This window comes from Anabrus simplex, chromosome 2, assembly GCF_040414725.1.
Source record: "Anabrus simplex isolate iqAnaSimp1 chromosome 2, ASM4041472v1, whole genome shotgun sequence".
In the NCBI taxonomy this organism is placed as follows: Eukaryota; Metazoa; Arthropoda; class Insecta; order Orthoptera; family Tettigoniidae; genus Anabrus; species Anabrus simplex.
Window position 1 is genome coordinate 135,819,692 of NC_090266.1, and position 25,849 is coordinate 135,845,540.

The 25,849-nt window shown below is 38.6% G+C and overlaps 1 protein-coding gene across 2 annotated transcripts in view; it reads right to left on the reverse strand.

Moving 5' to 3' along the window:
- Acf (ATP-dependent chromatin assembly factor large subunit) overlaps nt 1–25,849 on the reverse strand; it is a 711,969-nt gene that overhangs the window by 361,602 nt on the left and 324,518 nt on the right. For both annotated transcript variants that reach the window (XR_011017808.1, XM_068226116.1), the window contains exon 12: nt 18,944–19,106. Coding sequence is in view for 1 of the 2 variants with exons in the window: in XM_068226116.1 (XP_068082217.1) it covers nt 18,944–19,106 (163 nt within the window). In the remaining variant the exon portion in view is untranslated. The remainder of the gene's footprint in view (nt 1–18,943; nt 19,107–25,849) is intronic.

The window sequence follows — 25,849 nt, forward strand, 5'->3', positions numbered from 1 at the left end:
TGTGGTAACTGTAGTATCTGTAGTAACTCTCTTACTAGAATTGTTGTAATTAGGGTAGACTTAACTGCAGTTAGGAATTGTGCAATTCTTGTGTATTAATCTCTGTTTCCAGTAATTAACAGTAATTTTCTTCCTGTTAGCGTGTTGTAGGAATAAAAAATCAAATAATTTAGAAGTATTGGTTTTTTTTTTTTTTGGGGGGGGGGGGGTATTTGCTTTACGTCACACCAACACAGATAGGTCTTATGGCAATGATGGGATAGGAAAGGCCTAGGAACTGGAAGGAACCGGCCATGGCCTTAAGGTACAGATCTGCCATTTGCCTGGTGTGAAAATGCGAAAACACGGAAAACTATCTTTTCAGGGCTGCCGACGGTGGGGCTCGAACCCACTATCTCCCGATTACAAGAAGTACTGTAGTGTAGTAGTAGCCTATATTAATTAACTTATTGTCGTATGATCTTTGTGAACTATCCTACACAATATTCCTTTCCTTTCATTTTTATTTTGCACAGAATAAGTTATCTTATTTTTCCTCTTCTTTTCATTATTTAGTAAAGAATGGCTAAGGAGTGAAAGTGTACGAACTGTGGGTGTGGCCAGGCATTGACCCATTGAACTGCAATTTTTTTTGAAAATAAATATACGAATGTGATTTAATCTGGCTTAAAACAGAACATTTTTGCTACAGCAACTTAACACACCGAAACACAGTTCACATTCTAACAATAGTTCAACACAGTGTGGTAGATCTTTAAGCACTGTTATACATGCAGTGCCACTTTACACTTATCACATTCATAGCAGGATTCACCACTGTTCTTTCCCTTGGGATTTTTTCCTCTGCAGTCATAGCAGACCTCGCACCTTCTTGACGGAGATACCTTGCTTGCTGTTGCTGTTATTTTGACAGAGAAGTGACTGCAGTGTTTTCCTTGTAACCTCGCTGGTGTACTTCCTGCACTGGGCCGGCCTCTGGTTGGATAATCAGACATAACAACACCCTCCAAAATTTGCTCTGCAACATCACCCCTGAAACTGGAAAAGGTGGGCCTCCTTTTTTTCAGGATTCAGCATGTGATTAAATAATTCAGCCTTCCCTGGATTCTCGCCTAATCTTCTTGCTGCCACAGAGTTCAGTTCTCCATCTATAATACACCACATATTATTTGGTACATTGTCTGTTTGTGTACACTTTCAGTCTTCTAGGTTATGCACACGCCCACCTGTGTCCCCGTCTTCATTTTCTTCAATAGTGTCATCTAATTCCTCGGAAGTACTAATGTTAACATCACTCGAAGGTAATTCAGTATCACCTTCAATGGAAAAACCGTCACTGATATCGCTTTCCTCCAAAAAACGTTATATTCGAGCTTCATCCGACTCGGCCACGACATTGACTTTACCTTCACTAAAGCTTTATGCGGCAATTTACTCAATCACATGTGGACTCTTTGGTGGTGAAATACATAGCCGAAGGGCAAAGATAGCTGAAATACGATTACCAACATCTCGTAGACATGTTGGGATTGTTGTTTGAGTCTTCAGTCCAGAGACTGGTTTGATGTAGCTCTCCATGCCACCCTATCATGTACTAATATTTTCATTTCTACGTAACTATTGCATCCTACATCTACTCTAATCTGCCTGTCATATTCATACCTTGGTCTACCCCTACCGTTCTTACCACCTACACTTCCTTCAAAAACCAACTGAACAAGTCCTGGGTGTCTTAAGATGTGTCCTATCATTTAGCCAAATCTATCTCCTCTTACCAATTCGATTCAGTATCTCTTCATTCGTGATTCGATCTATCCATCTCACCTTCAGCATTCTTCTGTAACACCACATTTCAAAAGCTTCTATTCTCTTTCTTTCCGAGCTAGTTATCGTCCATGTTTCACTTCCATACAATGCCACGCTCCACATAAACGTCTTCAAAAACATCTTTCTAATTCCGATATCAATGTTTGAAGTGAGCAAATTTCTTTTCTTAAGAAAGCTCTTCCTTGCTTGTGCTAGTCTGCATTTTATGTCCTCCTTACTTCTGCCATCGTTAGTTATTTTACTACCCAAGTAACAATATTCATCTACTTCCTTTAAGACTTTGTTTCCTAATCTAATATTTCCTACATCACCTGCCTTCATTACATGTAATAAATATCATTTTTGGTCCGTATTGATGATATTAGATTGAAATAATAACATTAAGTTATTTATTAGACCACCTAATCAATACAAAATCGTCTTGGATGATTTACATAAATTTGTTAGCTAATAGCTAATACCACTATTAGCTAACAAATTTATGTAAATCATCCAAGACGATTTTGTATTGATTAGGTGGTCTAATAAATAACTTAATGTTATTATTTCAATCACCTGCCTTCGTTCGACTGCACTTCATTTCTTTTGTTTTGGACTTATTTATTTTCATCTTGTACTCCTTACCCAAGACTTCATCCATACCATTCAGCAACTTCTCAAGATCTTCTGCAGTCTCAGATAAAATAACAATATCATCGGCAAATCTCAAGGTTTTGATTTCCTCTCCTTGGACTGTGATTCCCTTTCCAAATTTCTCTTTGATTTCCTTTACTGCCTGTTCTATGTAAACATTGAAAAGGAGAGGGGACAAACTGCAGCCTTGCCTCACTCCTTTCTGGATTGCTGCTTCTTTTTCAAAGCCCTCGATTCTTATCACTGCAGACTGATTTTTATACAGATTGTAGATAATTCTTCGTTCTTGGTATCTGATCCCTATCATCTTCAGAATCATAAATAGCTTGGTCCAATCAACATTATCGAATGCCTTTTCTAGATCTACAAATGCCATGTACGTGGGCTTGTCCATCTTGATTCGATCCTCTAAGATCAGACGTAAAGTCAGGATTGCTTCATGTGTTCCTACATTTCTTCTGAAGCCAAATTGATCTTCTCCCAACTCAGCTTCAACTTGTTTTTCCGTTCTAGTCATACAAATTTTAGTGAAAAATGGAAGGGTATGTATAGGTATTTTAAGGCAGAAACAGGTTCCAAGAAGGACATTCCAAGAATAATTAATGAACAAGGGGAGTGTGTATGTGAAGATCTTCAAAAGGCAGAAGTATTCAGTCAGCAGTATGTAAAGATTGTTGGTTTCAAGGATAATGTCGAGATAGAGGAGGAGACTAAGGCCAAAGAAGTAATAAAATTTACATATGATAACAATGACATTTGCAATAAGATACAAAAGTTGAAAACTAGAAAAGCGGCTGGAATTGATCAGATTTCTGGGGATATACTAAAGACAATGGGTTGGGATATAGTACCATATCTGAAGTACTTATTTGATTATTGTTTGGTCGGAGGAGCTATACCAGATGAATGGAGAGTTGCTATAGTAGCCCCTGTGTATAAAGGAAAGGGTGATAGACATAAAGCTGAAAATTACAGGCCAGTAAGTTTGACATGCATTGTATGTAAGCTTTGGGAAGGGATTCTTTCTGATTATATTAGACATGTTTGTGAAATTAATAACTGGTTCGATAGAAGGCAATTCGGTTTTAGGAAAGATTATTCCACTGAAGCTCAACTTGTAGGATTCCAGCAAGATATAGCAGATATCTTGGATTCTGGAGGTCAAATGGACTGTATCGCGATTGACCTATCTAAAGCATTTGATAGGGTGGATCATGGGAGACTACTGGCAAAAATGAGTGCAATTGGACTAGACAAAAGAGTGACTGAATGGGTTGCTATATTTCTAGAAAATAGATCTCAGAGAGTTAGAGTAGGTGAAGTTTTCTCTGACCCTGTAATAGTTGAGAGGGGAGTTCCTCAGGGCAGTGTTATCGGACCTTTATGTTTTCTTATATATATATAAATGATATGAGTAAAGGAGTGGAATCGGAGGTAAGGCTTTTTGCGGATGATGTTATTCTCTTTAGAGTGATAAATAAGTTACAAGATTGTGAGCAACTGCAACGTGATCTCAAAAATGTTGTGAGATGGACAGCAGGCAATGGTATGTTGATAAACTGGGTTAAAAGTCAGGTTGTGAGTTTCACAAATAGGAAAAGTCCTCTCAGTTTTAATTACTGTGTTGATGGGGTGAAAGTTCCTTTTGGGGATCATTGTAAGTATCTAGGTGTTAATATAAGGAAAGACCTTCATTGGGGTAATCACATAAATGGGATTGTAAATAAAGGGTACCGATCTCCGCACATGGTTATGAGGGTGTTTAGGGGTTGTGGTAAGGATGTAAAGGAGAAGGCATATAAGTCTCTGGTAAGACCCCAACTAGAGTATGGTTCCAGTGTATGGGACCCCCACCAGGATTACCTGATCCAAGAACTGGAAAAAATCCAAAGAAGAGCAGCTCGATTTGTTCTGAGTGATTTCCGACAAAAGAGTAGCGTTACAAAAATGTTGCAATGTTTGGGTTGGGAAGAATTGAGAGAAAGAAGAAGAGCTGCTCGACTAAGTGGTATTTACATGTAACTATTACATGTAACTAATCTCATTATTAGACCCGTATTGAACTATGCTATGATATACTAACAATTGAAAAGGTGGATCAAAATAACCAACAAATTGTTAGTATATCATATCATAAGTGGTATTTTCCGAGCTGTCAGTGGAGAGATGGCGTGGAATGACATTAGTAGACGAATAAGTTTGAAAGGCGTTTATAAAAGTAGGAAAGATCACATTATGAAGATAAAATTGGAATTCAAGAGGACAAACTGGGGCAAATATTCATTTATAGGAAGGGGAGATAGGGATTGGAATAACTTACCAAGGGAGATGTTCAATAAATTTCCAATTTCTTTAAAATCATTTCGGAAAAGGCTAGGAAAGCAACAGATAGGGAATCTGCCACCTGGGCGACTGCCCTAAATGCAGATCAGTATTGACTGACTGATTGAAACTAATGGTGTGGTAGATTTCACACCTGTCAGCACCGGCTTTCTTGGGAATAGGTATAACAACATTCTGCCGAAAATCGGATGGGACTTCTCCTGTCTCATACATCTTGCACGCTAAATGAAATAACCTTGCCATGCTGGTTTCTCCTAAGGCAATCAGTAATTCAGAGGGAATGTCATCTATTCCAGGTGCCTTGTTCCTATTTAGGTCACTCACAGCTCTGTCAAACTCTGACCTCAAAATTGGGTCTCCCATTTCATCAGCATCAACAGCCTCTTCATGTTCCAGAACGAAATTATCTACATCTTTACCTTGATACAACTGTTGGATATGCTCCTGCCATCTTTCTGCTTTTTCTTCTTTCCCTAGAAGTGGCTTTCCATCTCAGCTCTTAATATTCATACACCTAGATTTCCTTTCTCCAAATGTTTCCTTGATTTTCCTGTATGCAGCATCTACCTTTCCCAGGACCATACAGCCTTCGACATCCTTGCACTTCTCCTTCAGCCATTCTTCCTTAGCTACCTTGCACTTTCTATCCACTTGATTCTTTAATCGCCTGTATACTTTTCAGCCCTCTTCATTTCTAGCATTCTTGTATTTTCGTCGTTCATCAATCAGGTCTAGTATCTCCTGAGTTATCCACTGATACTTAGCTGATCTTTTCTTCCTTCCTAACATTTCTTCAGCAGCCCTACTGACTTCATTTTTCATGACTCTCCACTCTTCCTCTATAGTGTTTCCTTCAGCCTTTTCATTTAGTCCTTGTGCAACATGTTCCTTGAAACAATCCCTCACACTCTGTTCTTTCAACTTGTCTAGATCCCATCTTTTTGCATTCTTTCCTTTCTTCAATTTCAGATGGCATTTCATGACCAACAAGTTGTGGTCAAGAGTCCACGTCTGCACCTGGGAAAGTTTTGCAATCGAACACCTGGTTTCTGAATCTCTGCCTAATCATAATGAAGTCTATTTGATACCTTCCAGTGTCTCCAGGTCTCGTCCACGTATACAGCCGTCGTTTGTGGTATTTGAACCAAGTATTGGCAAGGACGAAATTATGATCAGTGCAGAATTGAACCAGACGACTTCCCCTTTCGTTCCTTTGTCCCAATCCAAATTCTCCTACTGTACTACCTTCTCTTCCTTGGCCTACCACTGCATTCCAGTCTCCCATCACAATTAGATTCTCATCACCTTTTACATATTGTATTAAATCTTCTATCTCCTCATATATTCTTTAGATTTCTTCATCATCCGCTGAACTAGTAGGCATATAGACCTGCACTATTGTGGTGGGCATTGGTTTGGTGTCTATCTTGACGACAATAATTCTTTCACTATGCTGGTCGTAGTAGCTTACCCACTGCCCTATTTTCTTATTCATTATTAAACTAACTCCTGCATTTCCCGTTTGATTTTGTGTTGATAATTCGGTAGTCGCCTGACCAAAAATACTGTTCTTCCTGCCAACGTACTTCACTTATACCAACTACATCTAACTTTAGTCCATCCATCTCCCTTTTCAGATTCTCTAACCTACCACAACGATTCAAACTTCTAACATTCCACGCTCCGACTCGCAGAATGTCAGTATCCATCTTCCTGATGATCGCCCCCTCTCGTGTAGTCCCCACCTGGAGATCTGAATGGGGGACTAGTTTACCTCCGGAATATTTTAACCGGGAGGAAGCCATCATCATAATTGATACAGAGATAGCTGCATGTCCTCGGGAGGTAGTTACAGCTGTAGTTTCCCGTTGCTTTCAGCCGTGTAGCAGTATCAACACAGCTAAGCTACGTTGAGTGTTATTACAAGGCCGAATAAGTCAATCATCTAGACTGCCGCCCTTGCAGCTACCGAAAGGCTGCTACCCCCCTTTCGATGAACCATTCGTTAGTCTGGTCTCTCAACAGATACCCATCCGATATGGTTGCACCTGCGGCTCGGCTATCTGCATCATTGGGACACGCAAGCCTCCCCACCTCGGCAAGGTCACATGGTTCGCAGAGGAGGATGTTGGGATTGCAAAGAAATATTGATATGTATCCATGGAAACCTCATCAAAGCAATAAAGAGGGTGAACGGAAATTTCCGTTCTTGCAAGGCAATGGGTTAAGGAGTATGAGACAGGAGTTGGAGGGCGAGGGAGATAATTAGGATTCTCTCAGAGGACAGGAAGGAAAGTAGGCCTCCCTCAAACATTGTACAGGATACAGTAGGTGTAACAAAGGCATGGGAAGGAAGAGGAGTAGCTTCTGCAGATGTCAGGAAAGATAGGACTAACCAGGACGGGAGGGGATCAAATGAGGTGGGTTGAGTTGAGGCTCTGGTCATGGGGGATCCACTGTTAGACATGTCGGGAAAGCGTGTGGAGGAAAGGGTACCAGGGTAGAGTGTTATCCAGGAATTAGGTTAAGGCAGATGTTGAGGAAAGTAGAAGAGGAGGGAAAGGAGAAGGTGCTAGTGTTTCACATCCAACAACGTAAGACAAGCAGGTATAAGTACCAATATATTAGGGGATCTGTGGGACCTGATAAATGCAGCATGGGGAAAGTTTAAGGAAGTGGAGGTTGTTATCAGTTGAATACTGTATAGGAGGGATACTGACTGGAAGGTGACTGGGAATTTAAATGAGACTATGAAAGGTTATGTGGGAAACTGGGAGTGAGAGTTCTAGATCCTAATGGGTGGGTAGGAGATAGGGATCTGCGCTCAGATGGCCTTCACTTAAACCGCAGTGGTACATGTAAGTTAGGAAATTTACTTAGAAGGGTTATAGGGAGGTACATTCAGGGAAACGGGGTGGCCTAGGGAGCGGTGTTAAGGGAACAAAACTGGAAATCAAGTAGGGATGACATAAAAATGTTAGTGCTCGACTGTAGAAGTATTGTAAAGAAAGGAATAGAATTAAGTAATTTTATAGATATATACTTACCAGATATTGTAATAGGAGTTGAATCATGGCTGAGAAAATATATAATGGATGCAGAAATGTTATCACTGAACTGGAGTGTGTATCGTAGAGATAGGATAGGAATGGTAGGAGGGGGAGTATTCATTCTGCTCAAAGAAGAATTAGTAAGCTACGAAAAAGTTAAAGATGACAAACATGAAATTCTAGGGGTCAGAGTGGTCAGGCCCATCTTTAAAGATAATAGGAAACTTGATGTCTTTGGAGTGTACAGACCAGGAAAGGGTAGTGCAGACGCTGATTCAGAATTATATGATACGATAATGAACTATGTGGGAACGATAAGGAAAGGAATGTGATTGTAGCGGGTGATCTCAATTTACCAAACGTCAATTGGGAAGGTAATGCGAACGAGAGGAATAACCCACAAATGGCAAATAAGTTCATATGGGAAGGGCACCTGATTCAGAAAGTGATGGAACCAACTAGAGGGGAAGAATATTCCGGATGTGGTGCTGGGAAAACCAGATGAGCTCTACAGAGAAACCGAAGTAATAGATGGTATCAGTGATCACAAAGCTGCTTTTGTGGTAGTTAAAAATAAATGTGAAAGAAACGAAGATATTAAAATTAGGACTATTAGGCAGTACCATGTAGCTGATAAAACAGGCATGAGGGAGTTTTTATGCTAGTTGCTTTACGTCGCACCGACACAGATAGGTCTTATGGCGATGATGGGACAGGGAAGGGCTAGGAGTGGGAAGAAAGCGGCCGTGGCCTTAATTAAGGTACAGCCCCAGCATTTGCCTGGTGTGAAAATAGGAAACCACGGAAAACCATTTTCAGGGCTGCCGACAGTGGGGTTCGAACCTACTATCTCCGGAATACTGGACACACTTAAGCGACTGCAGCTGTCGAGCTCGGTGAGGGAGTTTTTAATAAGTAAATATGATCGGTGGAAATCAGTAAATAAAAATATAAACAGACTCTGGGGATGGTTTTATTGCAATTGTTGAGGAATGTGAAAATATTTTTTTGTAGTCTAAAGGTGGTAAGGAATGGTAAAGATCTACTATATTATAACAGAGAAGTAAAGAGACTAAGAAGGAGGTGCAGATTGGAAAGAAATAGATTTAGAAATGGCTGTGGAAGTAAGGTGAAATTGAAGGAACATACTAGGAAATTGAATCTAGCAAAGAAGTCAGCTAAAGATAACATCATGGCAAGCAAGGTATGCGAGGATCTTAAAAAGGCAGAAGTATTCAGTCAGCAGTATGTAAAGATTGTTGGTTACAAGGATAATGTCCAGATGGTGGAGGTGACTAATACTAAAGAAGTATTAAAATTTACCTATGACACCAATGACATTTACAGTAAGATACAAAAGTTGAAAACTAGAAAAGCTGCTGGAATTGATAAGGTTTCGGGGGATATACTAAAGACAATGGGTTGGGATATTGTACCGTATCTGAAGTACTTGTTTGATTATTGTTTGCATGAAGGAACTATAGCAAATGAAAGGAGAGTTGCTATAGTAGCCCCTATAAATAAAGGAAATGGTGATGGACATAAAGCTGAAAATTACAGGCCAGTCAGTTTGACATGCATTGCCTGTAAGCTTTGGGAAAGCATTTTTTCTAATTATATAAGACATGCTTGCAAAATTAATAACTGGTTTGATAGTAGGCAGTTTGGGTTTATGAAAGGTTATTCCACTGATGCCCAACTTGTAGGATTCCAGCAAGATAAAGCAGATATCCTGGATTCAGGAGGTCAATTGGATTGTATCACAAACTGACTTGTCTAAGGCATTTGATAGGGTAGATCATGGGAGACTACTGGCAAAAATGAGTGGAATTGGATTTGACAAAAGAGTGACTGAATGGGTGGCTCTGTTTCTAGAAAATAGACCTCAGAGAATTAGAGTAGGCAAAGTATTATCTGTCCCTGTAATAATTAAAAGGGGAATTCCTCAAGGCAGTATTATTCAACCTTAATGTTTTCTTATATATATCAATGATATGTGTAAAGAAGTGGAATCAGAAATAAGGCTTTTTTGCCTATGATGTTATTCTGTACAAAGTAATAAATAAGTTATAAGATTGTGAGCAACTGAAAAATGACTTTGATAATCTTGTGAGATGGACAGTAGGCAATGGCATGATGGTAAACAGGGTTAAAAGTCAGGTTGTGAGTTTCACAAATAAGAAAAGTCCTCTCAATTTTAAATACTGCATTGATGGGATGAAGTTTCCTTTGGGGATCATTGTAAATACCTAGGTATTAATATAAGGAAAGATCTTCATTGGGGTAATTACATAAATATGATTGTAAATATAAAGTACAGATCTCTGTACATGATTATGAGGATATTTAGGGGTTGTAGTAAGGATGTAAATGAGAGAGCATACAAGTCTCTGGTAAGACCCCAACTAGAGTATGGTTCCAGTGTATGGGACCCCTCACCAAGATTACTTGATTCAGAAACTGGAAAAAATCCAAAGAAAAGCAGCTCAATTTGTTCTGGGTGATTTCCGACAAAAGAGTAGCATTAAAAAATTGTTGTAAAGATTGGGCTGGGAAGACTTGGGAGACAGGAGACGAGCTGCTGGACTAAGTGGTATGTTGGAACAATAAGTTAATTTATTGAATTCACCACCTAATCAATACAATAGGTTTTGTCTTAGTTGATTTACTTTGGCATGTTAACTAAAATGGTACATGTTTCGCCTTGAATTTAGGCATCATCAGCCATTAATTTAACCTTAAAATAGAATCAGGCAGCTGATTTACATATACATGAAATAAAACATTTTTTTTTTTTATTTTTTTTTTTTAACCTTGGAGAGACTTGATTTAAAATTAACATATGGTAAGAGACTTGTAATGAAGTTGGTTTTAAAGATGTTACAATGAGTGAGGAAATATACAATTGGTGAAAGTAGTAGTGATATTGACATTAGAAGGCTTCTATTATAATTAAAATGAACAAAGCAACAGTATGTTATGAACGAGAGATAGGACTGCTAAAAATTTATGTTGGCTGACCAGCAGTTACAACGAAAATGACGATAAAAATCGTATTTAATAAATAATGTAGAATAAAATAATAATGAGATATGGTCAAGTGACCAGCAATTATTTGTTTACAAGAGATAAGTCGAAAGTCAATGGCATATGGTGATGTGGTTCAGTTTGATCAAAAAAATAGGAAGTTGAAGAACGATGTTTAAATAGGAACTTTGTTAACGACCTCCCCTGCTATATTAATGGCAGCAACCATGAATATTTCTTGATTGAAGTAAACTCGTTTCCTCATCCCGAGGTCGTTGGGACTAAAAAATTGGACTTCGAATTACGTGATTTCGAATTAACTGCTGAATTGTAGTTCAGAAGTGCAACCCATGCCGCATTACAAAATAATCTAAGACACGTTACTGCATGCAATTAAACTTGATTCGCAGTTTAAACCTTTCAAATGCCATGGAAGAAAAAAAACTATTTCCAAAATGCATCCAAGAAAGTACATTTAGAGTATTCAAATAACGCACTTGGATAAATCACTGACAAACTGATAGTTTAATATCCCATAACTCGGGGCCAATATAGCCTACGTAATAAAGAGAGATAGGCAGATTTAAAACACGAAAAAAACCAACCAATCCAATCAGAATTGTTTTACTCACCAACGTACCTAAATAATAATAATAATAATAATAATAATAATAATAATAATAACAACAACAACAATTATTATTATTTTGGTATTGATTTTACGTCCCCACTAACTACTTTTATGATTTTCGGAGACGCCAAACAGAAATGATCAAGTTAATAAAATAATATGGAGGCAACGAACATCCAAAATTAAACGTTATAATAAAATGCATTACCACCACACCAGTATATATCCATATGCGACAAGATTTTATGTTAATTATATTTATTCTTTCCGCCGTGGAACTTCGACACTAGCCGGGCACTTGCTGGTAGTAGCATACATAACCTGAACAATGCAGTCTCCCTTATCTCAATTACAGCTGTTTAGGTAAAACCTGGTGTGACAAATGTAGAGAACAAGCATGAAATATACTTAGGAACAAAGGTCTGGTTTTCTATAGCCTCATTTATCAAAAGAATGTTTCCGGTCACTATGTATTGCATTCGGAAGTAAAACTCGTAACATACACTAGTAATCAGCTGGTGGGTTGGCACGCTTTTTACAGCATGGCTTTATTCAGAAGGGGTGGCTTCTGATACACATACACAAACTAGGAACAACAGAGTCATCTCCAGAAACTATTTGCGAATGGATTCTCACTGTTTGGAATATAAAGTCGGGAATGAAACAGTTTCTTAAACTGCGAACAGATGGGATTGTGATTGCCATGAATATGACGTCATTTGGAATGACGACACGCTAGTAGGAAGGAAGTTAGTGACACAAGACGACGATAATTCAAATCATGAAAGCAATGCTCAGGTTTGCTGTGTGGTAGGCCTACTGCTTAACTGACGGACACAAATGACTACCATTACGTTCTTTTGTATTATCACTGCATAATACAATACACTTATCCCTTTCCTCTACAGGGGTCGAGTATGAAGTGAAACGAATTTTTGTAGCGTGTTTTTACAGTCGCATGCCCTTCCTGACGTCAACTTCATCAGAGGAGTTGATGAGATGAAACAAATGACGTGATACAAGGGTAACTAAACCTGACTATGTTTACTTTATATGTAGGCCTAAAAGTCATGTGTTCATTTATTCTTTTTAAATTTAGAAATACTGCCTTCCAACAAAAATAGCCTGTAAAACTCAATACATTCGTAAGTTTGTTAAAGAATAGTGTCAAATGTTAACATGTACAATTTATAGCCTAGAAGTCATGGCTTCACTGCACAAAATTTGAGGTTATCGCGTATAGGACATCCCGTTACTTTTCTTGGCTGTAAATATAGAAGAAAAGGGGTCTAATATGCGAGTAATGACGGTAAGGTCAACCAATAGTATTTTAAACCCTACTAAACACTGGAAATTATTAAGGTGTGTGTGAACTTGTAATGACGATGCTGGATTTAGAATGTAGTAGTACACTCCACAACAACAACAAAAAAAAAGGAGCACTGGGAAGGCTTTGTCCGACTGTAAGCAAATTACATATGCAAAGACATTCCGACCGAACATGCAAATGATTAAAGTTTCGTGTCCAACGAATGAATAGCGGGAGCTCCCGCACATCCGAATTGCGCAAGCATTAGGTGTACATAAGGCGTGATTCTGAAGCTCAATGTAGCTGTTGCATTAGATTGCTCTATCTTAACGTCAGCTGTAAGAATGCCACACTGAAGGATTCGTGCTCATTACGAGCAGATGTCAGAGTTTGAAAGAGGTCGTGCGATCGGATTGAAAGAAGCTGGTTGGTCAAATCGATTTGTCGCTGGACATTTGGGTCGAAGTGATGCGGCAAGACGATGCCAGCAAGCGTGGTTTAGCAATGGCAGGCATCAGTGCCAGGACAGCAGTGGTCGACCGAAGGCCGTAACAGCACGGGCAGACAAAGCAACTGTCAGAACAGCTGTCTAAGCACCAGAGTCGTCATTATGAACGATCCTGCGTGACCCGCACACATGTGTCGACCATGGCCATCAACATACACCTAAGCGAGAGGAATTTGCGCTAGCGCCGCCCGTTACACCGCTTACCACTCACGCCTGTTCACCGTCAAGCCAGATTACAGTGGTGCCGCGCTCGAGAACGTGGAACTGCGCTGACTGGGGACGTATCGTCTTTAGTGACGAGTCCTGCTTCCAACGGTGCCCCGACGATAACCGCAGATGTGTTTGGAGACGTCCAGGCCAGCATGGGGATCCTGCCTTGAGTATCGCACGCCACACAGCCCCACAACAGGGGGCGATGGTCTGAGGTGCCATCTCCTTTGATAGCTGGAACCCTTTGGTAGTCATTTCTGGCACACTGACAGCACAGCAGTATGTTTATGACATTCTACGGCAGGTTGTGTTACCGTTCCTTCAGCGACATCCAGGCCTTACTTTCCAACAGGATAATGCCCGGCTGCACACGGCATGTGTTGCTATGAACTGTCTTCAAGCTTGCCCTATCCTTCCTTGGCCACCTCAGTTGCCGGATCTCTCTCCCATAGAGCACATTTGGGACGTCATGGGAAGGCGATTGTGAACATCCCGGAATGTCGCCGATTTAGCCCAACAGTTGGAGACCATTTGGCACAAAATTCTGCAGGACACCATCCGGGAACTTTATCAGTCGACGCCACGTCGAATGACAGGTGCATCCAGGTCAGGGGTGGACCAACACCTTATTGACGCCCTCACTTTGTAACAATCTAACTCTGCAATAAATTATTTGATTGTTCTGCAACTTTGAACGTTTCTTTTTTCTATGTCCGTTCCTCACATCCACACATTTTTATCGCCATTGGACAATTCCTTCTTGGTGCGTTGTTTTCTTTTGTTATACAGTGTATTTCTTGTAATATTTTCTTTCCATGGAATAGGTTGTTTTTGCCGTTGTTGTTGTTGTTGTGTAATAATGTTTTAACTGTATTATCACACTACTGTAAGTGATCATTGCCATCAGGATATTTCCCAATTGTGATGTATTTGTTAATATTAAAATTATTATTATTATTATTATTATTATTATTTCATGGGATGAACTTCTTTGTATAATGGTTGATTTCAAATTCAAGTAGTATAATTAGACAAGTGACTAATCTGACGCTTCACCTAATTGGATCATGATAATGTGAATGTAGGCTCATCTTCAAATGGAAAAGCAGTGGTAATATGGAAAAGATCTGGTGATGTATTCCTTGATCTAGAGAAGAAGCGGGAGATACGTTCTACCAGAAGGAACCTGGTGTGGAACTTTTTTTTTTCTTTCTGTGATTTGCTTTACGTCGACACAGATAGGTCTTATGGCGACAATGGGACAGGAAAAACCTAGGAGTGGGAAGGAAGCTGCCGTGGCATTAATCAAGGTACAGCCCCAGCATTTTCCTGGTGTGAAAATGGAAAACCACAGAAAACCATCTTCAGGGCTGCCGACAGTGGGGTTTGAACCCTCTATTTCCCGGATGCAACTCGCCCGGTGGTGTGGAACAAAACTTCCTATGAAATGTAGAGAGATAATGTACAAACTGTACTGTACTCCTATATTAATGTATGCATCAGAGACTTTGACTTTGACAGCAAGAAATGAGAGTAAAATTCAGACCAGTGAGATGAAGTTCCTGAGGGGTATGATAGGGAAGACAAGGAGAGACAGATTAAGAAATGTTGAGGTCAGGAAAGAGATAGGGGTAAAGGAAGTGAGTGATAGGATGGAAAAGAATAAATTGAGATGGTCTGGACATGTTATGAGGATGAAGGAGGAAAGGATACCAGTACAAGTGTTGGAGGCTACGATAGAAGGAAAAAGGGAAAGAGGGAGGCCCAGAGCAAGATGGATGGCCTCTGTCAAAAACAGTATAAGAACCAGTATAAGGACCAGGAACCAGACCTGAAATAGTGCTTGGTGACAATGGATTTATCATTGGCAGTCTAGATAAGTACAGAAATTTTTTTCATTATGTTAATACTTGTAAATTCATTATTTGTCAATACTCGTTGATATCACTTAATTCTCTATTATTGACAAGTTTATGCAACACAAACAATACTGTACATATATATACACTTCTTTTAGGTGATTTGATTGAATCTGAGGATGTTCTTGTACAACAAAACTTCATTCTTTGTATGATAGTGTGTATTTTTTACAGGTATGTTTATAGTTTATAGAGACTCAGAGAGCAGAAAAACCGGACTTCTGAACCCAAGTTGGCAGATTCAATGCCGTTATTTGTACGTGCTTAAATATGCCAACCACGTTTCTGTAGATTTACTGCCACACAAAGGAATATCCACAAGACAAAATTCCAGCAACTCTGTATCTCCAAACACCAAAAGCAGTTGGTGGGACTTCAAACCCATTATCATTATTATTATTATTATTATTATTATTATTATTAGAGCTGATATTCTTTTTGGATTTCTCCCATGGGAAGTTTTGCCGATACTTCGCTCCACGTCTTCAAAAGAGAAAATGTGTCTGTCCACGAGAAATACTTGAGAATAGTTCTAGTTCTTCCCAGAGGTGTTTGATGGGATTGAGGTCGGATTGAGGTCAAGGCTATGGGCTGGTCAGTCCACATGCACGAACAGACTTCGCTTTATGCTGGGGAAAATGATCATGCTGAAAGACACGATGACCATAGACGAACTGGTCCTCTAATACAGAACACATATAGCTGATCAAAACGTCCTTACATCCTTCTGTTTTTAATGTGCTCTGTAGTAATACAAAGGAGGCCCCTTCCAAAAAGAAAGAAAAAAAACACTGTCGCCTCACCTCTGCCAAATTTCACTGTGGGCTCTGTACAATGTAGCAAGTACTGTTCGCCTGGTATTCACTATATTGAGAGTCAACTCAAGACCTTAGCGGTCCCTTTGATGTTAGACTTCTAGTCGGTGAAAAGGCTTCTGCAGCGCCAAATAGATCCCTACATTTGTTACTTGTTCCTGAAGTCAGGAGGTTCCTTCAGTTTGGTTAGATATTCTGGTGAACTGACTTGACGAATTAAAAAATTTTGCTCTGTATAAATATGAAAAATATATCATAAGTTGTATGTTATTCGGGTCCGTTACCAACTCTTATATTTCATACGTAGATGGCTATGAATAGTTATTGTTCTCAGTGGTGTATGTAGCAAAATAATAATAATAATTTAATATGATATTGATATCTTATTGCACTCTGTACTTAGTAAGCTTTGTTCGAGTTCCCATTGCTGATAAGTTCGCATAATATGTGCGACGTTGAAGATGGGTCCAAGAAAACTGTTGGCAATACTGACTGCAACAGGATGTTCAGTATTCACAATGGCTGTCAGCTGTGAGCAAGACGTCTGTGATGCTGTGACGCTTGAGTCCCCTATGAAATACTTTAAAGCTAACAAAAGTGGAGAAAAATTAAGTGGGAAATCTAAACCAAATTGTTTTAAACGTTTACAGTAGCCTACGAAATCAGAATCCGCTGTGGACTGTGGAAGACGTGGTGAAAAACACCGCGCAGCTGACCGGCGTTTCTGTGTACAGTGTTTATGCCGCTCTGGAATTTAAACTCCACGGGTCCACGGTTAATCCAAGTCTCCAGCGAAAGGTCGATGTGTCACTCACCGTAAATAAAACAGGAAGGGCCTTAACACGGTATGAGAATAGGATCCTTGGCGTATTCGATAATAATAATAATAATAATAATAATAATAATAATAATAATAATAATAATAATAATAATAATGATAATTAATAATAATAATAATAATAATAAATTAAATTATTATTATAAATTATTATTATTATTATTATTATTATTATTATTATTATTATTATTATAAATTAAATTATTATTATTATTATTATAAATTAAATTATTATTATTATTATTATTATTTTGTTCTTTGCTTTATATTCGTAACCGCCCTCTATCTGCAGAAATTTTGTCAAGAGGGGATCATAAGTTTGTTTTTACGTTCCGAATGACGAGACTACAATATTTACAAAATTCCTGGAAACATTGTATTTTGCAATCCCACTCACAGGTGTTTTTTCAGCTTTTTGAACTGTGAGAAACTGCCACCGACAGTCGTTGCACGAGAACGGAAGCGTATACTTACGTTGTAAGTCCCCATGTGCCTCGCACAAATTGCATTATGGAATAAAAATAAACCTTGCTTCTCTTGCCTCCGTATTCGTCAGTAATCTACAGGTTTTACATGGTCAATAAAGGAATAAACTGGTATGGTACGTAATCAAAGTAGGTACAGCTATGTGAAAGGATGTGATTCCGTTTGATGCCTCACCATTTGAGAATGAAGTAATTGTCAGATAGACGCACGCGTTAATAATAAGCTGGTTGTGGCGGAGATGGAGAACGGAGACGGGAAGCGGGAACGGGGGACGTGCTCACGTGCAGAAGGATACTTTTCCTAAGCTCTTGACTTGAATTTCAGTATACATCCAAACACTCTCGTCTGACCACCGCACGGTATAGTACGTAATGTGATTCATCTGTCCAAATCATGCCTCTTCAAGTTGTCCATGAACCAATGGTGGCACTCTGTACAACACCAAATGAAGTGTTTAGTGCTCACCGGCAAAATGCGCTTTATGGTGAGGTTCCTTGGCCTTGAACCTCAATCCTTGTATCACTTGATGAACAGTCGGTCGTGGTGTTAGCAACAGAATTACTGAAAATGCAGAATTAATAGATGGTAACAAGTGATAACATGCCATTTTCCTGTACCACGATCTTCAGTGTTACACGATACTTGCCCATCAACACATGTGGGCTAATCGGCCGGGATTGTGTTCCCACCCTCCACTTCACAGTATCACGGCCCTGGCAGTGGAGATAAGAAACATAAGGGCGGAAATGGCCCCGAATGATTGCTTCCTGATGTGGCACCTAGTAATCATTCCATGTTAGAAGTCACTAAGCTCCCTTGCTCCACCCAGTAAGCACATATCTTGCAGCATTGAATATCATCAAGCCGTCAGTTATTCTTCACAGCTGCAGCAGCAGATGTACTGATATCTCTGCCCTAGTTAACAAGTACAAGGGGTGTCCAGATACATTTGATCAAACAGTGTATGTGCTAATTCAATATGCCACAAGAATGCCAGGATTCATGCAAAAAAGGATGGTTATAAACTTGACATGAATATGGCAAAACTCTACACTAAATATGGGATAGTAATATAGCTTTCAATCCATACATCAACCTAAAATCAAAATCTAACTTTTCTTTAGGGTAAGTACTCCAGAAATATATACAAAGATATAGTACTTTCTACATCTAAGAGAATCTATTCCCCTATTTTTCACAAAAATCAACCTTCTTCAGCATTACTTACACATGTATCAATGGGGGAAGAATGAGGTCAACAAACACATCTGGAACCCAGAATAGTCACATTTCACAATTAATAAAATCAAGACGTGAAAGAGAAAGGAAAATTACAACCTACTATACCTAAGGTTCAAGAAATCTCTTTTCTTCTTCACTTCATTTTGCTGCTGTCGTATATCCATCTTCATCTGGCGTAGCTTCTCACCCCGTTTGTCTATTACATCTCGGACAGAGGGATAAGTCATTAGCTGATGAATGAGACACAGGACAATTTTCAATTTATCTTCTGAAATGCACAAATGAATATCAATTATTCATCAGAAAAATAAATACCAGTCATAAATAAATTTTGGTATACAAAAAGCTTGAAAGTTTGGCCATGTTCAGATTTCTATCAGTAAAAAAATCACCTTTCAAAATTTTCAATAACGTAATATTGAGAAAATCAGTCTTGTGGTGTATTCACATCTTAATAAAGAAACAAAATAGCCATCTCTTATAACAATTATGCCTATAATTGCAAATATGATGTACAGAGCTGTAAATAGATGTCACTAGCAAGCAGCAAAGAAATGCAAGGATCACTGTATTTGAAAAATGAAACTGTGAATATATGTATACTAGAGAAGAAAAAAACCTACAGCAAAATCTTGATTATCCGTCATAATTAAGGGGAGGGGACGGAAGGGGAGGGGAGGAACAGACAATCTGAAAGAAGGATAATCTATTAAACCTGATCTTAGCATATTTGTATGTTCCCTTAAACAAGTCTATCTTTCTTCTGAACTTTACTATAAGGAATCTCTTTATCTGATGTCCATTCTAAATCTGCAGAGTAAAATAATGCGCTACAATGAAGTGTCAACTTCTTGCTCCTTAAAGCACACCTGATTTTCTCCCAATTCAAGTGTACTTTGAAGAGGAATACAGGACCAAGGGACAATCTCCCGTTCCCCATGGCCACCAATTCACTATTTTTGAATCTATCAATTATCCTAACTTTACGTCCAACTGTTGTACAGTGATCAAAGAAAGTGTTTGTGCATTCATAGTGAGAACAGAATCTTAATAGACTATAGTTGACGAGATGCAACTTTTATAAATGATCTGTGACGTTCAACAGCCTGGCCTCAATAGAAGCCAAAATGGCTCCAGCTGACTCAAAAGATGAGATTACCCCCTGAAGTCAACAGCAACTGTAAACACAGCCATGGTCCCTTTATGCACATTTTATAAATCACCTGTATAACATTCTAGCATAGGGAAAAGATGAGACTACCACATGAAATTAACAGCAACTGTAAACACGCCCACAGTCCCTTCATGCACATTTTATAAATCACCTGTATAACATTCTAGCATAGGGTAATGAAATGTCTTGTTTTTAATGGGACTGACTCTTTTTTTAAGTTCCATTGCATTGTCACAACCAAAACTTATTGCGACATATACCTGTCCAGTTCTTTCTGTTTGCATTATCTGGAGATAAAGCATGAAAGTAATCATTACACTTTGGCAAATTTAGCCATTTTGAAGCAAGTTAAAATATTTTTATCAGGCCATTTCCTTTAGTAATAAAAAATTCAGCATACATTCAGTAGAAGAATACAAGAATGAGGGTATACCGTATTTGCTCGCATATACTGTAACTTGCCACAACATATATCTTGCACTCCATTTTTAAACATTTGAAATTGCAGGAAAAACAGCCCACATACAACTCGCATTAATTTCTGATGTCATAAAGACATACAGTACACACACGAAATAAAGTTTGAGTATGCCATGGACGTCCCTACATGGAATATGAAGTGTACTTAACACAATGTGCACAGTAGCAAGTAAGCAAGCAAGCAAGCAAGCAAAGTACTCACCATGAGGGGATGTAGAACTGCTAATAATGGTAATCTATTTGCTATTACCATAGCAACAAGCTCAGTGCACAAAGCAATATTCAGTTGTGTTTCTGACCAAGCCACCCAGCCAAATGTCTTTTTTTTTAAACTAAATAACACCCCAGGAAACATCAGAATGGGCTTTTAAATAGGCTCCGAAAATCAGATACAACCTCACTTCAAGGAATTAGGGGGAGATAAAGGAGGTGGTAAGCTTAGAACCAATAAAAGCAGATGAGCAGTCAATGACAATCTGTTCAACAACACAAATGAATATGTATCCAGTAAATTCATTGGGCCGATTGCAGAAACGACGACTAGTTTTAATCCTAAACAATGTCACCCATAATGTTCCACTGCATAAACAATGTTCAGCCACTGTTTAGCTAGATGTCATTTAAAGTTCCAATATTGGTTCAAAAATGGAAAATGAAGTATCTTCCACGCAAGTCTTTTTGCTTGATGCAACCAATGAAATTAGCCTGTGCGCACGCCAACATTAATCAGCTGTCACTTTCCTACACATTACACAAATATGGCTAAGCATGAGCATGACTTGCCTACAAAAATACAAATATCACTTTCGATGGAAATTAAATTTCGTGATATTATCCAGAGTAAATTGACATGCCACCATACAAGGAAGTGTAGCTTTGATTATCGTGTTGTTATGGTGAGTGTGATCTAAATAGAATTGGCGAAGGGAATATGAAACTATAGTACTGTGTAACCAAATGAGGTGTACGGGTCATATAGATGTAGCTTGTATTGTGGAGATTGTATGTTTGAAATGCACCAGCCGCAACCCTAAATATTCTTTTCCGTAGTTTCCCCATTTTTACACCAGGCAAATACTGGGGCTGTTATTAAGACCATGGCTCTTCCTTCCCAGTCCTTGTCTTTTCCTCTCTCTCTTACAGTTGGCGAAAACTTACCCGAATTAGCGTAACATTTATCCAAAAAAAGAAAAAGAAGAACAAAAAAATTCGATCTACTTTGTAGTGACACTATTATACACTGTATTTACTCGTGTATTGGACCCCCTTCTCTTCTACTTTTACAGCAAAAAAAAAAAAAATAATAATAATAATAATAATAATAATAATAATAATAATAATAATGGGGCAGACCAATATGTGATAACCTCAAATTTTGTGCAGTGAACACATGGCTTCTAGGCTATGAGGAGCAATAAATTATACATGTGAACATTCTACACTATTCTTTAACAAACTTATGAATGTATTTGAGTTATACTGGCTGTTTTTGTTGGAAGGAAGTATTTCTAAATGTAAAAGGACAAATGGTGAACGTTATTATTAGGCCTACATATAAAGTAAAAATAGTTTCGGTTACTCAAATCACGTAATTTGGTTCATCCCATTAATTCCTCTGATTAGGTTGATGTCAGGAAGGGCATGCGATCGCAGAAACTTGCTACAAAAGTTCACTTCACTTCACTCGTCAACAAAGCATCAAGAGCATTCGAGGTCCTGTCTTTTTGAAACTCTTAAAATAGTTTTTTTTCCCCGACTATAGAGTCCAAACAGTGAGAATCTATCCCCAAATAGTTTCTGGAGAGTTCGTGCATGTGTAGCAGGAGGCACTCCCTCCGAATAAAAATGTGCTGCAAAGAGGATGCCAAACCACCAGCTGATTACTAGCATATGTTACGAGTTGTACTTCTGAATGTAATACATAGTGACTGGAAGTATTCTTTGCCTAACTGAGGCTATTGAAAACTAAACCCTTATTTTGAAGTGTATTTCATGCTTTTTCTCCACGTTTATCACATCAGGATTTACCAAAACAGCTGTAATTGAGACAAGAGAGATCACATTGTTTAGGTTAGGTATGCTATTAAGTGCTCACACAGTGCGAGAAGTTCCACAATGGGGAAATGAAAAATGAATAGCAGGAAATTTTATCGCATTTATGGATATCTACAGGTGTGGCGGTAATGTGTTTTATTACCATAACGTATAGTTTTGTACGATCACTGTTTAATGTTTGATGTCTCCGAAAATCGTTAAACAGGGATGTAAAATTATTATTATTATTATTATTATTATTATTATTATTATTATTATTATTATTATTATTATAACTGGAAGGTTTTTATCATGTTCTAAACCTACGAAGCTCGATCATATATAACCAGGACTTTGTTCCTGAACAGGAACAGTCGGTAGGACTGGCCCCGCGGTTCTGCTATGCTTAGGCGGGACCGTTAGGAGTGGGGAGAGTATGCTGTTAGATATTTCCAGCCGTTTTGTCAGTAGCACTCACGATGTCAGAGCAACAGGTGCACCCCTCCACTGCATAATGCACAATTATAAAATTTCTTGCTCGTCAAGGAGTTACAGTGGCGGAGCTTTGCCAGAGATTGACTGTTACGTGAGCGTCAGGAGTGGTGGAGGAAAGGGGAAGCAGCATCAGTAAAAGACAAGACTGACAGTCAACTAGGAAGGTTCTTGCAACCATTTTTTCGATCGGCGAGGCATTTTGCTCGTTGATCTTTTGCACGAGCAATGCATAATCAATGCTGCATACTACTGCCAGCTGTTGAACAAGGAGAGAGTTGAATATTGCCGCAAAAGACGAGACCAACCGACTCGATGTGCGGCACCATACTGCTCTGACCATCTCCAAGCTACAGGAAATGCACTGGACTACTTTTGATCATCCTCCTTACAGCTCGGAATTATCGCCCTGCAATTTCCATTTGTTCGGACCTCTTAAAAGAAGCTCTCTGAGGGAAACGATCTGAAGATAATGAGTGTGTTGAAGACTTCGTGCACAATTGGCTGGTGACTCAAACCTGTTCTTTTTACGGTGAGGGCATAAAAAATCTGCCCATATGCTGGTACAAATGCATTTCCAAAGCAGGAAACTATGTGGAAAAATAAACTGTATTTGCCTTGTGTTTTTCACTAAATGAATTTAAATAAAAAATAAAATCCTGTTTATATCTGATCCCCCCTCGTATTTCTCTAAAAAGAAAAAACCTATATTGGCTGGAGTTACGTGATATTAAGCAATCAACAAAATTAAATTCTTTCAAGGTCCACCTATTCAATACAATGACGTTTTATTGTGATTTAACACATGTCAAATAGTCAAATGGTACTAGTTTCGGCATCTATGTGCCATCATCAGCCTTGAGTACAAATTAAAACGAGATATATATTCCTAAAACATCTAAAACACATTTTAACACATTATAAAATAACATAATTAATGTGGTGATACATGAAATATGATAAAATTATGATACAATTGGTGTGATATAAAATTCTTAAAATTCCGGCTGTTCGTTACATAATTCAGTCTGTGTGCATCTGGGATAAGTGAATTTTTGCAGTTGTATGCTGTCTATGTGAATGACATTTGTTCCTTTAGATATTAGGTGGTTCCAGGGAAGTTTACTTTGATCATGTAAGATCGTGATGTATTTAGAGATGAATTCCCACTTCAATGCCCGGCTCCGTCTGTGTAACAACACGTTCACATGCTGCTCAAGGTTCATGTAAGGTTCACGATCTTACATGATCAAAGTAAACTTCCCTGGCACCACCTAATATCTAAAGGAACAAATGTCATTCACATAGACAGCATACAACTGTAAAAATTCACTTATCCCGGATGCACACAGACTGAATTATGTAACGAACAGCCGGAATTTTAAGAATTTTATATCACACCAATTGTATCATAATTTGATCGTATTTCATGTATCACCACATTAATTGTATGTTATTTTATAATGTGTTAAAATGTGTTTTAGATGTTTTAGGAATATAGATCTTGTTTTAATTTGTACTCAAGGCTGATGATGGCACATAGATGCCGAAACTAGTACCATTTGACTATTTGACATGTGATTAAATCACAATAAAACGTCATTGTATTGAATAGGTGGACCTTGAAAGAATTTAATTTTGTTGTAATCCCACTTCAATACGGAACCAATGAAATTCATAACTATAAGTATTAAGCAATCACTTACTTAATGATCTTGCCTGTTATATTAACAGCAACAGCCATAAATATTTCTTAACTAAAGTAAACTCTGTTTCTCATCTCAAGGTGGCGCAGCTCTTTTTAGACAGGCCTCCAGTGGAAGGAAGTTGCATGTACAATTTTTACCACATATCAATCTTCCTGCCATTGGTAAATCTCTGGCAATACGGTACTGGAAATCGAGCTCAGGCTCCCGAGAATGGCAGCTAATTGTGCTAACCATTATGTTGGCGGACATTCTTAACTACAAAACACAAGACACGCCTACATGAATATTGTGTGCTTGCAATGCGTGGGTCAGATATGAAACTATTCACCTATTTGTGTGACGGCATCAGAGCAGCAGTAGGCCTACGCTACAGAGGCGGACATTTCTTAAATATGGAACACAGATGTACCGCGACCTGGATGGGCGTTTTCATTGCGTGGGTCGCACAGACAAAACTATTCACAAATTTGTGTAATGTCTTCAGACATGCAGTAAGGCTTGTACCCGCTTCGAAGTGGAATTGTTCTCTGATTAATTACGTTGGGGGGGGTCTTGTATGCAAGATTTATTTTTGTAATTTTCTTCGTCTCAAAAAGCCAGTGGGGTCTGATACGTGAGGGGGTCTAATGCACGAGTAAATGCGGTAACCGAGTCCCTCCCGGTTGATGTGTGTGACAGTCCTCCGACGATCGGGACAAATTATTCCGAGATCAATGTAGTCAATGTGACCTATAATTAGAGGGAAATTATCCCAAATATAATATTTAAAATATATCAGATGCCATGAATTGTTGTCAAGCTGACAGTTACCGGACTTCCTTGCGTGACGATAAAGAAACAAGTCCCTTATATTACCCCTTGAAAAGTGGATTCCTATCTTAAACTGTCCCTCTCCGTACATTTCAAATGAATTGCTGCGATTTCTTGGCAGCCACCCACAGAAGACTGTCTGACTAACCTTTCTTCCTGGAATTGTCTCAGCATAATGATATATATTGTTACAAATATAAAACTCCATCTGTTTGCTTAGTCTAATTTATTTCAGGATGGCCTAATAAATAATGCACCCACACATAATTGCCTTTTTTTTTTTTTTTTTTTTTTTTTGTATTGGTTTTACGT